Source organism: Ahaetulla prasina, chromosome 15 (genome assembly GCF_028640845.1).
Source record: "Ahaetulla prasina isolate Xishuangbanna chromosome 15, ASM2864084v1, whole genome shotgun sequence".
NCBI classification, from domain to species: domain Eukaryota; kingdom Metazoa; phylum Chordata; class Lepidosauria; order Squamata; family Colubridae; genus Ahaetulla; species Ahaetulla prasina.
Window position 1 is genome coordinate 11236219 of NC_080553.1, and position 14626 is coordinate 11250844.

At 46.3% G+C, this 14626-nt stretch overlaps 1 protein-coding gene across 1 annotated transcript in view; it reads left to right on the forward strand.

The window, feature by feature from the left end:
• Nucleotides 1-666: 666 nt before the first annotated feature.
• The window catches only part of LOC131185636 (carbonic anhydrase 15-like), a 30476-nt gene continuing 16516 nt past the window's right edge, over nt 667-14626 (forward strand). Inside the window, exon 1 of the mRNA XM_058158331.1 lies at nt 667-921. Coding sequence (XP_058014314.1) covers nt 855-921 — 67 coding nt within the window. The 5' untranslated portion in view covers nt 667-854. The remainder of the gene's footprint in view (nt 922-14626) is intronic.

Sequence of the window (14626 nt, forward strand, 5' to 3'; positions counted from 1 at the left end):
GGAGCAGGAAGAAGGGGTGCATTGGATATGTTCGCAGCCTCCAGTGATGTGTATATATATAAAAAAAAATAATACAGGCAGGATTTAAATAAATAAAGAGTAGCAAATACAATATATATATATATATTCCTGTACATTTTTAAGGCCACGGGTGGGGTGGGGAGAGGCAGAAGATTTGTGCCAAACCTTCCTCCTTTTTCCTCCCCTCCTTCCCTTCGCGCCTCCGTGAAATCTTGGCTAACATCCTTTTTTCCCCGTCCCTCGGCATCATCCATCCCCGGTCCAGTAAACGGGAGCTCCTAAGGAAACACACACACCCCCCACAAATGTCGTGCTGTCTTCAAGGCAATTCCTCTTTAGGCCCCCCCCACTATAAATAGACCCTGTGTCCTTCACCCCCCCCTTCTTTCTTTCTTTCTTTTCTTTTCTTTTTTTAAAAAAGCTTTGCTCTCCCTCCATCCCTCCGTTCTCAGGAGACAAGGAGTTAAAAAAAAGAAAGCCTTTGATGAATATTGAACAGCCGACAGGCTAAACCTCCGGATTTCTTACCAGTGCATTTTATTCTTCTTATTCTTCTTTTTTTTTTGGACAGCGGGGCGGGAGGTTGACGGAGCAACCTCCATCCCCCTTTCAGGGGGTTGAAAAAAACGACCCCCAAGGACGCATCGCTCTGACCAGCCAGCCTTTCCACCCCCATTCCCTTGGGATCTGCCAAGGTTGGGAAACCCAAGGACCAAGGACGGACGCATGCCTGCCTGCCTGCCAGCCTGTTTGCTGGAGTCTCCCTGCCCATCTGGAATTCCCAAAGAGTTTCCCCCCACTCCTCCCGAGGTCTTTCCAAGCTGGGAAGCAAAATGCCAGAGTTTCTCAGATTCACTTTCCTGGCTCTTTCTTGGATGGTCCATGCAGGGACAACAACAGGTGAGTTTGAAGGATGGAGTGGCTTCTACTGTCGGGTGCAAACGTAGAGTTTGGGGGAAACGGGGGGGAGGGGCGCCAGTTGTTGCAACCCACAGATTTATGGGTTCCTTTTTGGAGTCTGAATCTCAAGTTCTCTGAAGTAGAGTTCAGGGACATCCCTCCTCACCCCAAATGTATTTGGAGGAGAATAATTTGAGTTCAGGAACCAAGTCCTTCCATCCTTTCTTCCAAATCCAGCCCTTGCTTTTGTTCGTTCTTCACTTCACTAACAAAATTTGGGGATGGTTAAATCATTTTTTACGAAGTAATTTTTTGCTAAATCATTTTTTACGAAGTAATTTTTACCAAATCATTTTTAGTAAGTAATTTTTACTAAATCATTTTTACTAAGAACTAAGGAGAAATTTCCTGACAGTTAGAACAATTCATCAATGGAACGACTTGCCTCCAGAAGTTGTGAATGCTCCAACATTGGAAATTTTTAAGAAAATGTTGGATAATCATTTGTCTGAAGTGATGTAGGATTTCCTGCCTGGGCAGGGGGTTGGACTAGAAGACCTCCAAGGTCCCTTCCAACTCTGTTATTATTCTATTCTGTTCTGTTCTGTTCTGTCCTGTCCTGTCCTGTCCTGTCCTGTTCTATTCTATTCTATTCTTCCTCATTCTATTCTATTCTGTTTTGTTCTGTTCTGTTCTGTTCTGCTCTATTCTATTCTATTCTATTCTATTCTATTCTATTCTATTCTATTCTATTCTATTCTATTCTATTCTATTCTTCTTCCCTATTCTATTCTATTCTTCTTCCTCATTCTATTCTGTTGTGTTCTGCTCTATTCTATTCTATTCTATTCTATTCTATTCTATTCTATTTCTTCCTCATTCTATATTGTTATGTTCTGCTCTATTCTATTCTATTCCTATTCCTATTCCTATTCCTATTCCTATTCCTATTCCTATTCCTATTCCTATTCCTATTCCTATTCCTATTCCTATTTTTATTATTTGGGTGCCACTGAGGCGTTAAGCCATTGTGAGCTGGAACTCTTTGCCGAGATCTGCGTGAGGAGAAGGTCTCGGCCTATCTTTAACTTTGCCATTTTCTCTCAGCTTGGGATCCATCCGCTTGTTCTAAACACCTGTTGGTTCATGGGCGATGTTACTGCGCCAATGTCAAATACTGCACACCTTGGCAGAGCCAAATCGTTCTTGGATTTGCCTCTCCCCGTGTGGAGTCTTCCAACTTTGTTATTTACCTCATTTGGGGACAGCTGTCTGTTGGAGATTCAACCCTCACTATGTTTTGTTCTCAGCTGATGTCAGTTCTATTCCAAGGCATGCTTTGTCACTTGGAGTTGACCGAAGAGAAGATCTTTGGGCCAAAACTCTCCCGAGAAAGGGGGTCTCCTTCCAGGGGCTGTCACAGATTTGAGGGGCACTCACCAAGAAGAGGGTGCTGACCTATTCTCCAAAGCACCTGACAGCAGGAGAAGAAGTAACAGGTGGAAGCTCATCAAAGAGGAGATGCAACCTAGAATTAAGGAGAAATTTTCTGGCAGCGAGAGAACAATGGATCAGTGGAACGGCTTGCCTCCAGAAGTTGTGAATGCTCCAACACTGGAGCTTTTCAAGAAGAATAGAATAGAATAAGAGAGTTGGAAGGGACCTTGGAGATCTTCTAGTCCAACCCCCTGCTTAGGCAGGAACCCCTACACCACTTCAGACAAATGGTTACCCAACATCATCTTAAAAGCTTCCAGTGTTGGAGCATCCACAACTTCTGGAGGCAAGTCGTTCCGCTGGTTAATTGTTCTCCCTGTCAGGAAATTTCTTCTCAGTTCTAGGTTGCTTCTCTCCTTCATTAGTTTCCATCCATTGCTTTCCACCCAATCCACCCAATCACCCAGAGATCCGACAACTGTTTGTCCACAGTGCTGTAGGGTCTCCTGCTTGAGCAGTGGGTTGGACTAGAAGACCTCCAAAGTCCCTTCCAACTGTTTGTATTCTTTTATTTTTTTATTTTTGTCATAACAGTATATATAAGCATTAACATGAAATAACTATATAACATATAAGCATATATATGAGCATAAGTATGTAATAACTATATTAATTGGATATAATAAAGAGGAACAATAGGACAGGGAACGGTAGGCACGTTGGTGCTCTTATGCACGCCCCTTATAGACCTCTTAGGAAAGGGGTGAGGTCAATAGTAAATAGTTTTTGGTTAAAGATTTTGGGATTTTGGGAAGAGACCACAGAGCCAGGTAATGTGTTCCAAGCATTAACAACTCTGTTACAGAAGTCATATTTTCTGCAATCAAGATTGGAGCGGTTAACATTAAGTTTAAAGCTATTGTTTGCTCTTGTATTGTTGTGATTGAAGCTGAAGAAGTTTTCAACAGGAAGGACATTGCAATAGATGATTCTATGAGTTAAACACAGGTCCTGTCGAAGGCGGCGGAGTTCTAAGTTTTCTAAACCCAGGATTTCAAGTCCGGTGGCATAAGGGATTTTGTTGTATTCGGAGGAGTGGAGAATTCTTCTTGTAAAATATTTCTGGACACCGTTCAATTGTGTTGATATCAGAAATGTGGTGAGGGTTCCAAACAGGTGAGCTATATTCAAGAATTGGTCTAGCAAATGCTCTTTTATATGCTCTGGTTAGTAGTGTAGTGTTTTCGGAAAAGATATTCTGTATTCTTTTCTGGAAGACTCTTCAAGAGGGACTCTCTTTAGGAGAACTTGAGGGAGTTTTGGGAACCACTCTTCTACTAGGAGCGTTCAACGTGGAAGGGGTGTCTCACGAGGACATTGTGTTGGCTTTTCTAGGGCTGCATGGAACACTGTAATTTTTCAAGACTTGTCCACATTTCCCTCCCCCACCTCCACCATTCTCTCTCAATCTTTGGAAGCGCTAAGAGTTCATCCTATGATGCAACCTCTGGAATTCTCCCCCCTCCCCCCCGAAATACCAAAAGTGGAGATTGTGCTAAGTTTCTTGAATTCAATCAATTCAAACACAGGCTTGACAAAAATTAGAAGAAGAAAAAAAATCTTCTGGCAGCGAAAAGCTGTGTAGCCAGAGCTGAACTAACTTTAACTGATTTAAAGGAGGTAGTTGATGGGAATCTATCAAAAATGGCTTCAAGTTAGCCATTTTCCCCAAACTCTTAACTTCTTCTCTAGTGTCTTACTGTAGTGTTACCTCTACAGCAGCTGCCCAAAATTGTGGAAACCTTTTGGGAAAAGTGTATTTTCTAAAACTATCTAATAACACCACTTTGTTTTGGAGTAGCACCATAAAATTATGTATCAATGGAAAGGTAATTTAATCAAGAATGTAATGCAATCACTTTTATGAAGGATCTGCTATTAGAACAGCAGTTATAGTATAAAGGAGAAAAGTGAAAGACGTAGAAAAAAACGAGATATACAAAAATTGTCACCATAGAAAAAACAAGATCTATAAAAATGATCACCATGTCAGTTAATTCTTAGCTGGGTAACCTTTAGCATGAATGATGGCCTTACAATGTCTTCCCATGGAGTGAACCAAGAATTTTAGTTCTGCAGCTGTTATCATGCGAAACCAAGATTGAAGGATTGGTTGCATGAACTGGGTTTTATTGCTGGGTCGCTTCTGACTAACAAGTTTCTTTAGTCGCCTCTCTAGATTTTCCATTGGGTGAAGGTCTGGGCTATTCCCAGGCCATTCCAGCAGTGGAATAAGATTATCTTGAAACTCAAAAAAAAAAAAAAAGTGGTGTAATTAGCCATCAAACCTCAAAAATACACTTTTCCCAAAAGGTTTCCACAATTTTGGCCACTACTGTACTAGTAACGCTTGTAATCATCGTAGTAGCAATGAAATACAGGAAGCCTTCGACTTACAACATTCGTTTAGTTACAACAGCACTGAATAAAGTGACCTAGGACCATTTTTCATACTTACAACCGTTGCATCCTCCTCCTGGTCAGGTGATCCAAATCCAGACACTCGGTGACTGACTCACATTTATGACGGTCACAGCAATGGGTGGAAACTAATCAAGGAGAGAAGCATCTTAGAACAAAGGAGGAAATTTCCTGACAGTGAGAACCATTAATCAGTGGTACATCTCCAAAATTTGTGGTGCTGCACTACTGGAAGCTTTCAAGGATAGATTGGACAACCGTTTGTCTGAAATGTTACAGGGTCTTTTTCTTCAGCAGGGGGTTGGACTAGAAGACCTCCGAGGTCCCTTCCAACTGTGTTATTCTGTTATATCTGTTATAGATGCCGTCTTGATTTGAAGATCCTTATTTTCCTGGCCATGAGCTAAAACTCAAAAATCACTCGATCACAACTTTCTGTTTCCCTACAAATCAGACTCCTTCTAAAACTTTTATAATGCTTTTGATCTTTTCCTCCCCGACCTTTTAAATTCCTGACCGAACCCTCCACCTTTTTCTTTCAGTCTGACCTCTTTGTTCCTCTTAAAAAAGAAGAGGAAGGGGGAATCTTTTTTGATTTTTCTTTTTTATCTTCCATCTATTAATAATAGATCTGAAAGGCTTTTTATCTTGCATCGACAGCGGTCTCTCGCTGGCTGAACTGTTCCACATTCAATATTAGCTTTTCTCCTCTAATTATTATTATTATTATTATTATTATTTATTATATTTGTATACCGCCCATCTCCCGAAGGACTCAGGGCGGTTCACAGTCAAAAACAACAGAAAAACATATAATACATAAAAAGCTAAAAGAATAGACAGTTAAATTCAATTGATGCTCTAACTTTTAAATACAAATTTAAAACCTCATTTAAACCCTTTTTTTTAAAATCCCAAGTTTAAAACTACGTTCAAGCTAGTCCTGCTCTTCGAAACAGCAGCGTCTTCAGCTCACGGCGGAAGGACTTGAGATCGGGGAGTTGACGAAGCCCCAGAGGAAGCTCGTTCCAGAGGGTAGGGGCCCCCACAGAGAAGGCCCTCCCCCTAGAGGTCGCCAGCCGACATTGTTTAGCTGACGGTATCCGGAGGAGGGCCCCTCTGTGAGAGCGCACTGGTCGGTGAGAGGCTAATGGTGGCAGTAGGCGGTCCCGTAAATATCCCGGTCCTAGGCCATGGAGCGTTTTAAAGGTGATAACAAGTACCTTGAAGTGAACCCGGAAGACCACTGGGAGCCAGTGCAGATTACGCAGGAGGGGTGTTACATGGGAGCCAAAAGGTGCTCCCTCTATCACCCGCGCAGCCGCATTCTGGACCAGTTGGAGTCTCCGGGTACCCTTCAAGGGGAGCCCCATGTAGAGAGCATTACAGTAGTCCAGGCGGGATGTAACCAGGGCATGAGCAACCGTGCATAAGGCAGCCCGATCCAGAAAGGAACGAACTGGCGATCAGGCGAACCTGATGAAAAGCTCCCCTGGTGACGGCTATCATATGATCTTCAAAAGACAGCCGTGCATCCAGGAGGACGCCCAGATTACGAGCCCTTTCCGTGGGGGCCAATAGTTCGCCCCCAATGGTCAGTGATGGAATTAGTTGACTGTACCGGGCCGCCGGCATCCACAGCCACTCGGTCTTGGTGGGATTAAGTCTGAGTCTGTTCCTCCCCATCCAAACCCGTACGGCCTCCAGGCACTGGGACATCATTTCAACAGCCTCGTTGGGGTGGTTAGGTGGAAATATAGAGCTGGGTATCATCAGCGAATAGATGACAACTCACCCCAAAACCACGGATGATCTCACCCAGCGGCTTCATATAGATGTTGAACAGAAGAGGCGAGAGAACCGACCCCTGAGGCACCCCACATAAGAGGCGCCTTGGGGTCGATCTCTGTCCCCCCGTCAACACCGTCTGCGACCGGTCGGAGAGGTAGGAGGAGAACCACCGATGAACAGTGCCCCTCACTCCAAGTCCCCCGAGCCGGCGCAGCAGGATACCATGATCGATGGTATCAAAAGCCGCTGAGAGATCTAATAGGACCAAGACAGAGGAATAACCTCTGTCCCGAGCCCTCAAGAGATCATCAACCAATGCGACCAAGGCTGTTTCCGTGCTGTGACCAGGCCGGAAACCGGACTGGAATGGATCAAGATAGACATTTTCATCCAGGTACTGGGGCAACTGTCGTGCAACCACACTCTCGACAACCTTTGCCACAAAGCGAAGGTTGGAGACCGGACGATAATTTGATAAACTAGCTGGGTCAAGGAAGGCTTCTTGAGGAGGGCCTCACCACCGCCTCTTTCAAGGCGGCAGGAAAACACCCTCCATCAAAGAAGCGCTCACAATTTTCTGAGCCAGCCTCGTGTCACCTCCCGGGTGGCCAAAACTAACCAGGAGGGACACGGGTCCAATAAACATGTGGTCGCATTCAATCTCCCCATTAACCTGTCCATGTCCTCAGGAGTCACAGGATCAAACTCATCCCAGATAATAACATCAAGACCTGCCTCCTCCACCCCGTCTGGATCCACCCAGTCTGTGTCCAACCCCTCCCGAATTTGAGCGATTTTATCAAACAGATATTGTCCAAATTCCTCAGCTCGACCCTTTAAGGGTTCCTCTACCGCTCCCTGATGGAGGAGCGAGCGGGTCACCCTAAACAGGGCGGCTGGGCGGTTATCTGCTGATGCAATGAGGTTGGAAAAATACTCCCGTTTTGCCAGCCTCATCGCCACTAGATAGGTCTGAATTTGAGACCTAACTAGTGTCCAGTCAGATTCGGAGCGGCTGACCCTCCAGATACTCTCTAGGCGTCTTTTCCGGCGCTTCATTTCCCTCAGCCCCTCGGAGTACCAAGGGGCTAAACGAGATCGGCACCGGGTCAGAGGCCGCAAAGGCACGACTCGGTCTAGAGCGCCAGCCGCCGCCCGATCCCAGGCGGCGACCAGAGCTTCAGCCGAGTCGTGGGCTAAATCCTCAGGGAATAGCCCAAGTCCGCCTGGAACCCTTCAGGGTCCATCAGGCGCCTGGGACGGAACCAGCGAGTCGGTTCTGTCTCCTTGCGGTGGGGGTCAGCGGTTCGAAAGTCTAGTTGAAGGAGCGAATGATCTGACCATGACAAGGGTTTGATAACTAACTCCCCTAATTCCAGATCAATCAACCACTGTCCAGAGACAAAAATCAAATCCAGAGTGTTCCCCCCGATGTGAGTGGGGTCGTTCACTAATTGGGTCAGGTTCAAGGCCGTCATGGAAGCCATGAACTCCCGAGCTGATGTGGATGCTATCCCCACCGACGGCAAATTGAAATCACCCATGACCATAAGCCTGGGGATCTCCACTGCCATCCCGGTGATCATCTCCAACAGCTCAGGCAGGGTTTCTGTCACGTAGCAAGGAGCTAGGTACGTGATCAGTAAACCCACCTGAACCCCACGGCCCCACTTCACAAGGAGGGACTCACCTCCGTTATCTGTGGTACAGTGATCTCCCTCGGCTCAAGACCTCGTTGATAATAACCGCCACTCCCCCACCCCTACCCTGGGCCCTGGCCTGATGGAATGCACGGAAACCCGGTGGGCACATCTCTATCAGGGGAACCCCCCCTTCCGTGCCCAACCAGGTCTCCGAAATGCCAATCAAGTCCGCACCCCCCTCCTGTATAAGATCGGAGATGAGGGGGGCTTTATTTATAACGGACCTGGCATTGCATAACATCAGGCGAAGGTCCAGCTTCTGAGGATTTAAGCCACTCGGGGAACGGGAAACTGTCGGGGGACCGGAGTGCGCAATCGCTCGTAGATAGCGTGGACGCACTCCCTGAACTCGATATGGGCCCCCGCGTCCGCCATACCTGCCCCTCCCACCTACCGTGCAGATATAGTTATCCCCAAGACCATGAGCTCTAGCCTCTTCTTCCACCTCAGAATCAATGATGTTTATGCCGTGAGCCGGCACAGGATCTAGCAATGGCTCAGATAGGTATCCCCCTGAACCTAACTTCGCCGTCCCACCCTTCCCCTTGGATAACTTATATAAGAATTTATTATAACACTTAGTTAAAAAACCCCTAAGCCTCCTCTTAGAGGCATGCCACCTCTCGGGATTCCAAAATCCGTCATCAAGGTAGGCCCTCGATAAAGTGGAAGGCCATGTCCATGAGAGGGGAGACTCGCAGGTTAAGAGGCGGCGATCGCGAGTACATTTCGGGGTTTATAGAGGGTGGCAGATGGTAAAAGTCTTAATCTGGCCAATCAGATGGTCACAATAAGTTCCGGACAAAGATGGAATTTAAAGCTCCTCCGGTAAAGCAATGCTATCTGATGACAACGAACGTAAGATGGTAGGCCCCCATCGCCGCCGTTGTCATAACCAGAACAACGTCGGTCTCCGATCGGGCCCCCATCATAACGTCACAATCGTCTTTAACCGGGTTCGGTCATTCAGACTCTTCCAGATGAGGGTCAACTCCGTTGATGTATTAAATTGAGCAGGCACAACTGGCGCCTGAGTGCCCTGCCTCCCCGTCAGCCAGTTCTTCTCGGCTGAGATGGTCTCTGAGGGAGAGGGAAGCTCAACCAAAAACGCTGCCGCTGCTACTATAGAGCGGCTAAATACGCCAACTGCAGCCCAAATCCAGCAAAGAGCTCCCTGCACTCCAGCCAGCCATTCACCTTGGGGGTTAAGAGACCCCCTTTCGGATGAAAGAAGTATCTAAGGAGAAAGGGAGGTTCTTCCGATGATGTCAAGATCAAAAGGAGCGCCGTCGCTGCTGCAGCTGATGAAGAACAGCTGAGAACACCAACCGTCGGCTGAATCGGCAGCGGAGTTAAAGAGGACACCCACCCAGTCCTCAGCCAGCCAGATCTCTTCGAGGGTCCAACGACCCCATCTTTGGCTGGGGTGGTCTTTAAACAAGAAAAGGGTGGTCTCCATAAAGGAGGAGAGCTCCAACTGACGGCGCTGGATTCAAAAGCGCCGTCAACGATGCCGCCGAATGGAAAGCGGCAGGAAAGCGCCATTGCCTACCGCCCCAAGCCGTTGGAGCCGAACGGACCTCATTTAAGCCAGCCAAGTTCTTCCCGGGAGTCAAAAAACCCCTTAATCGGCTGGCAGAAAGGTCATTTTGCCGAAAAACAGGGGGATAGTAATGGAAAATCCCCCAGCTGTCCGGGACTGGCCAGAAAGAAACGCCAGCCCCCTGCCGAAATTTTTATCGCACCGCCATCTTGCGCATGCTCAGAGGCAACCTTATCCCTGCAACCTGCCCCTATTTATTTTTATAACATCTCCTTTGCAAGATGATTGACATCTCACCAATCCTGCAATGCAGTGTTGTGACTGAGGCCCAAGTAGTTATTACCAGACACAATCAGTCCTAAAGAAACGTATTTTATTAGAACAGCTGAGAATTACTTCATTCTCAGCTTAGTCCAAATTAAGTCCAAAACAAAGTCCTTCAGAAAAAGTCCTTCAGCCTTATCACAAACCTTTGTCTTCTTTGGCGACCTGCCAAAGGCTTTTCTTGGCAAAGCCCCACAAAGTTCAGAAACAAGAGATGCTAACTAGAAACAGATGTAGCAACGTTGCTTTCTTACAAAGAGCCCAAGAGCCGTTGCTACTCTTTTAAGCCTTATGAGAAGGGTCAATCATCTCCTGGCCTTACTCCTCAGTCATCCTTTTTGCTTTAGCTGCTCTTGCCTTCTGGCAGCTCTTCGCATGCGTGTACTAGGAACAAGCTCCCCCTGTTCCTCTGCCTCTCTGCTGTCCACCTCTGGAGGTTCCGGAATCCACACATCACTCCCAGATGGCCCTGGCCCCATCTCTGCCTCTGATGCACAGCCGTTGTCTGGGCCTTCCGCAGACTCCAGGACTGACCCATTGTCCTCCCCAGCCTCCTCATTGTCCGACTCCGCTGCTATTCTATTCTATTCTATTCTATTCTATTCTATTCTATTCTATTCTATTCTATTCTATTCTATTCTATTCGCCATACCCAACTACTACTGCAGATTTCTTTTTTCTCAAGGCCCTTCATCATCTTAGTTGCTCTTCTTTGCACTTTTCCCCCCAATTTAATATCAACTGAATTCATTCAATTGAATTAATTAAATTAAAAATTCATTTCAATTGAATTCCTCACCTGAAATCCTGCTCACTTCACTGATTTTTTTACGGCTTTAAAAAAAAAAAGAAAATAATCGAAGATCAATTCTGTTGCAGGAAGGCCTATGGAAGAAAACAGTTGCATCAAACTCGGATGTGGAAAACAATCACACATGCTTAATTTCAAGGATGCTTCTTATCCACAGCCAATTCCCAGAGAGTGGGAATCCCTCTAAAACTGTTCTCAAGTCCATTCCTCGTAGGAAGGTGGAAGGATGGTTTGGGGATCACTTCCTTTCCAAATCAGTCTCAGACAAAGCTGACTTGGGCCTCCCCGCTTTGCCACTTCCCCAAAGAGGCTGCGTTTACACACGGTCAACAATGTTCCTTCCCCTGAAACCAGACACAACCCAGTCTTTGTTTATGTTTTAGCCCAGCGTGCCAACTTTCTGCATTGAATTGCTTTGGACTGCATTGTTTTGGAGATTTTCTGAGGGAGGGAGACGGAGAGGGAGATGGAGACAGAGAGAGGGAAAGGGAGAGGGAGAATGGGAGAGAAAGGGAGAGGGAGATGGAGACAGCGAGAGGGGGAAAGGGAGAGAGGGAGAAGAAGAGAGGAGGAGAGGGAGAGAGGGAGAGGGAAAGAGGGAGATGGAGACGGAGAGGGAAAGAGGGAGAGGAGGAGAGGGAGAGAGGAGAGAGGAGAAGAAGAGAGGAGAGGAGAGGAAGAGAGAGGAGAGGGACAGAGGAAAGGGAGAGAGGGAGAGGGAGAAGGAGGGAGGAGAGAGTGAGGGAGAGTGGGAGAGAGGGAAAGGAGAGGAGAGAGGGAGAGGGAGAGGGAGACAGAGAGACGGAGAGGAGAGAGAGGAGAGAGAGAGAGAGAGAGAGAGAGGAGAGAGAGGAGAGAGAGGGAAAGGGAGAGAGGGAGAGGGAGAAAGAGGGAGGGAGAGAGTGAGGGAGAGTGGGAGAGAGGGAAAGGGAGACGGCGAGAGTGGGAGAGGGGGAGAGGGGGAGACAGAGAGACGGAGAGGGAGAGGAGAGGGAGAGAGAGAGAGGGAGAGTGGGAGAAGAAGAGAGGGAGAGAGGGAGAGAGAGAGGGAGACACAGAGAGAGAGGGAATCTCTTCTGTGTAACAATCCTATTCCACTTGGCAATAAACAAATATTCTTTGCAGTCAAAAGCCAGAAGATATCAATTGAACTGTGGCAAGCTAAGAACGCCGCATTCATTTATCTCTTGATTTTCCTGGCAACTCAGGAGCACAGAGATGAGATGCCCCAGCCTCATGGCATGGAGAAGATGAGTCAGGGACAAATCAAAATTTGCAAAGGTCCAGTATAGTGATCAGAGAGCTATTTTGGTCCAATGGCTAAGGCATTAAACTAGAATAGAATAGAATAGAATAGAATAGAATAGAATAGAATAGAATAACAGAGTTGGAAGGGGCCTTGGAGGTCTTCTAGTCCAACCCCCTGCTTGAGCAAGAAACCCTTTACCATTTCAAATGGTTATCCAACATCTTCTTAAAACTTCCAGTGTTGGAGCATTTACAACTTCTGCAGGCAAGCTGTTCCACTTATTGATTGTTCAGGAAATTTCTCCTTAGTTCTAAGTTGCTTCTCTCCTTGATTAGTTTCCACCCATTGCTTCTTGTTCTGCCTTCAGGTGCTTTGGAGAATAGCTTGACTCCCTCTTCTTTGGGGCAGCCCCTGAGATATTGGAAGACTGCTATCATGTCACACACACACTAATCAAAGCCCTCCCCTACAGGAATCCAGCTTCCCCATTGACTTTGCTTGCCAGAAGCTGGCTGGAAAGGTCACAAAGAGTGATTTTCCTCCTCCTCCTCCTTGCAAACCCTACTCCCTTCCAGCACTGATGATGTTACCTAGTTTGGTAATGAAATGTCTGCAAGCTCAGAGAGCATCAAAGATCCCAGAGTCTTTCTCTTCCTCCTCTCCACAAACCCCGCTTCCTACTAGCATTGGTGATGTTACCTAGGTGGGTCATGAAACATCTGCAAGAAAACAACCAAACTCAGAGAGCACCAAGGACCCCACAGTTCTCCTCCTCCTCCTCCTCTTCTCCATAAACCTCTCTCCCTTCTAGCACTGATGTTGTTACCTAGTTTGGTAATGAAATGTCTGCAAGAAGACCACCAAGTTAGAGGATCCCAGAGTCTTCCTCTTCCTCCTCCTCTCCACAAATCCCACTTCCTTCTAGCATTGGTGACGTTACCTAGTTGGGTCACGAAACCTCTGCAAGAAAACCATGGAGCTCAGAGAGGACCACAGCTCAGTCCTGAGCTACAAATCTTCTTTTCTAAAAAGAAGAATGTCCTAAATGGAGGGGAAATATATATATATATATATATATATATATATATATATATATATATATATATATATATATATATATATCAAACACGGCTTTCCAGACGCACCTTCTTGATGGCTACCTGCCGTGAGTGTGTGTGTGTAGGTGTGTCCCACAAGCCTGTCTCCAAACCTTCTAACTCACAACCGATCAATCAAGAGAGAAAAGTCAGATTCTTCTTCTTTTTTTAAAAAATGAGCTCAGTTAAAAGTTCCTGATGTTCGTTTTCCATTACGCCATTGATTTGCCCAGCTCTCTTCCTAATGATTTTGGATGGCGAGCAATAAAGCTAAATCGGATAAGATTATCTGAGAAACAACTGGAGGGAACCCCTGTCCCTAAAGCGTGAGGGATGGAGGTGCGTTGTTGTTTTCTTTGGAGCTGTTTTTTTAAAGTTTAAAAAATATATTTATTTATTTTTTTGAAAGAAATTGATCTCTGCTTCTTTCTTCCGCCATCCAATTTTAAGTCTTCTTACCTGGGAGATTGGAATGAAAAGCTAAACCAGCTCTGTTTGATTTTTTGCTCTTGCTAAAAATGAAATGAGATTTCTCAATTTTTCTTGGAGAGCTGCGAGTAATATTTGGAATTGTGTTGAACTAATTGGTTATAAAGGGCCGCGGTGGCTCAGTGGCTTAAGACACTGAGCTTGTCGATCGAAAGGTCGGCAGTTCAGCGGTTCGAATCCCTAGCGCCGTGTAACAGGGTGAGCTCCCATGACTTGTCCCAGCTTCTGCCAACCTAGCAGTTCGAAAGCACATAAAAAATGCAAGTAGAAAAATAGGGACCATCTTTGGTGGGAAGGTAACAACGTTCCATGCGTCTTTGGCGTTGAGTTATGCCGGCCACATGAACGGTTGCAGGAACTGGGCCTGGCTAGTCTAGTGAAGAGAAGGACCAGGGGAGACAGGATAGCAGTCTTCCAATATTTTGAGGGGCTGCCACAGAGAGAAGGGGGGGGGGTCAAGCTATTCTCCAAAGCACCCGAATGCTAGACAAGGAACAATGGATGGAAACTGAACAAGGAGTGATTCAACCTGGAAATAAGAAGGAATTTTCTGACAGTGAGAACAATGGAACAGAAGTTGCCTTCGGAAGTTGTGGGAGCTTCATCACTGGAAGCTTTCAAGAAGAGACTGGACTGCCATCTGTCAGAAATGATGAAGGGTCTCCTTTTTGGGCCGGGGGGGGGTTGGACTAGATGACCTACAAGGTCCCTTCCAACTCTGATAATCTGTAAAGTCTGTAAAGATACTCCATAATTAAGTGTAAGGAGTATAAGGGGCAG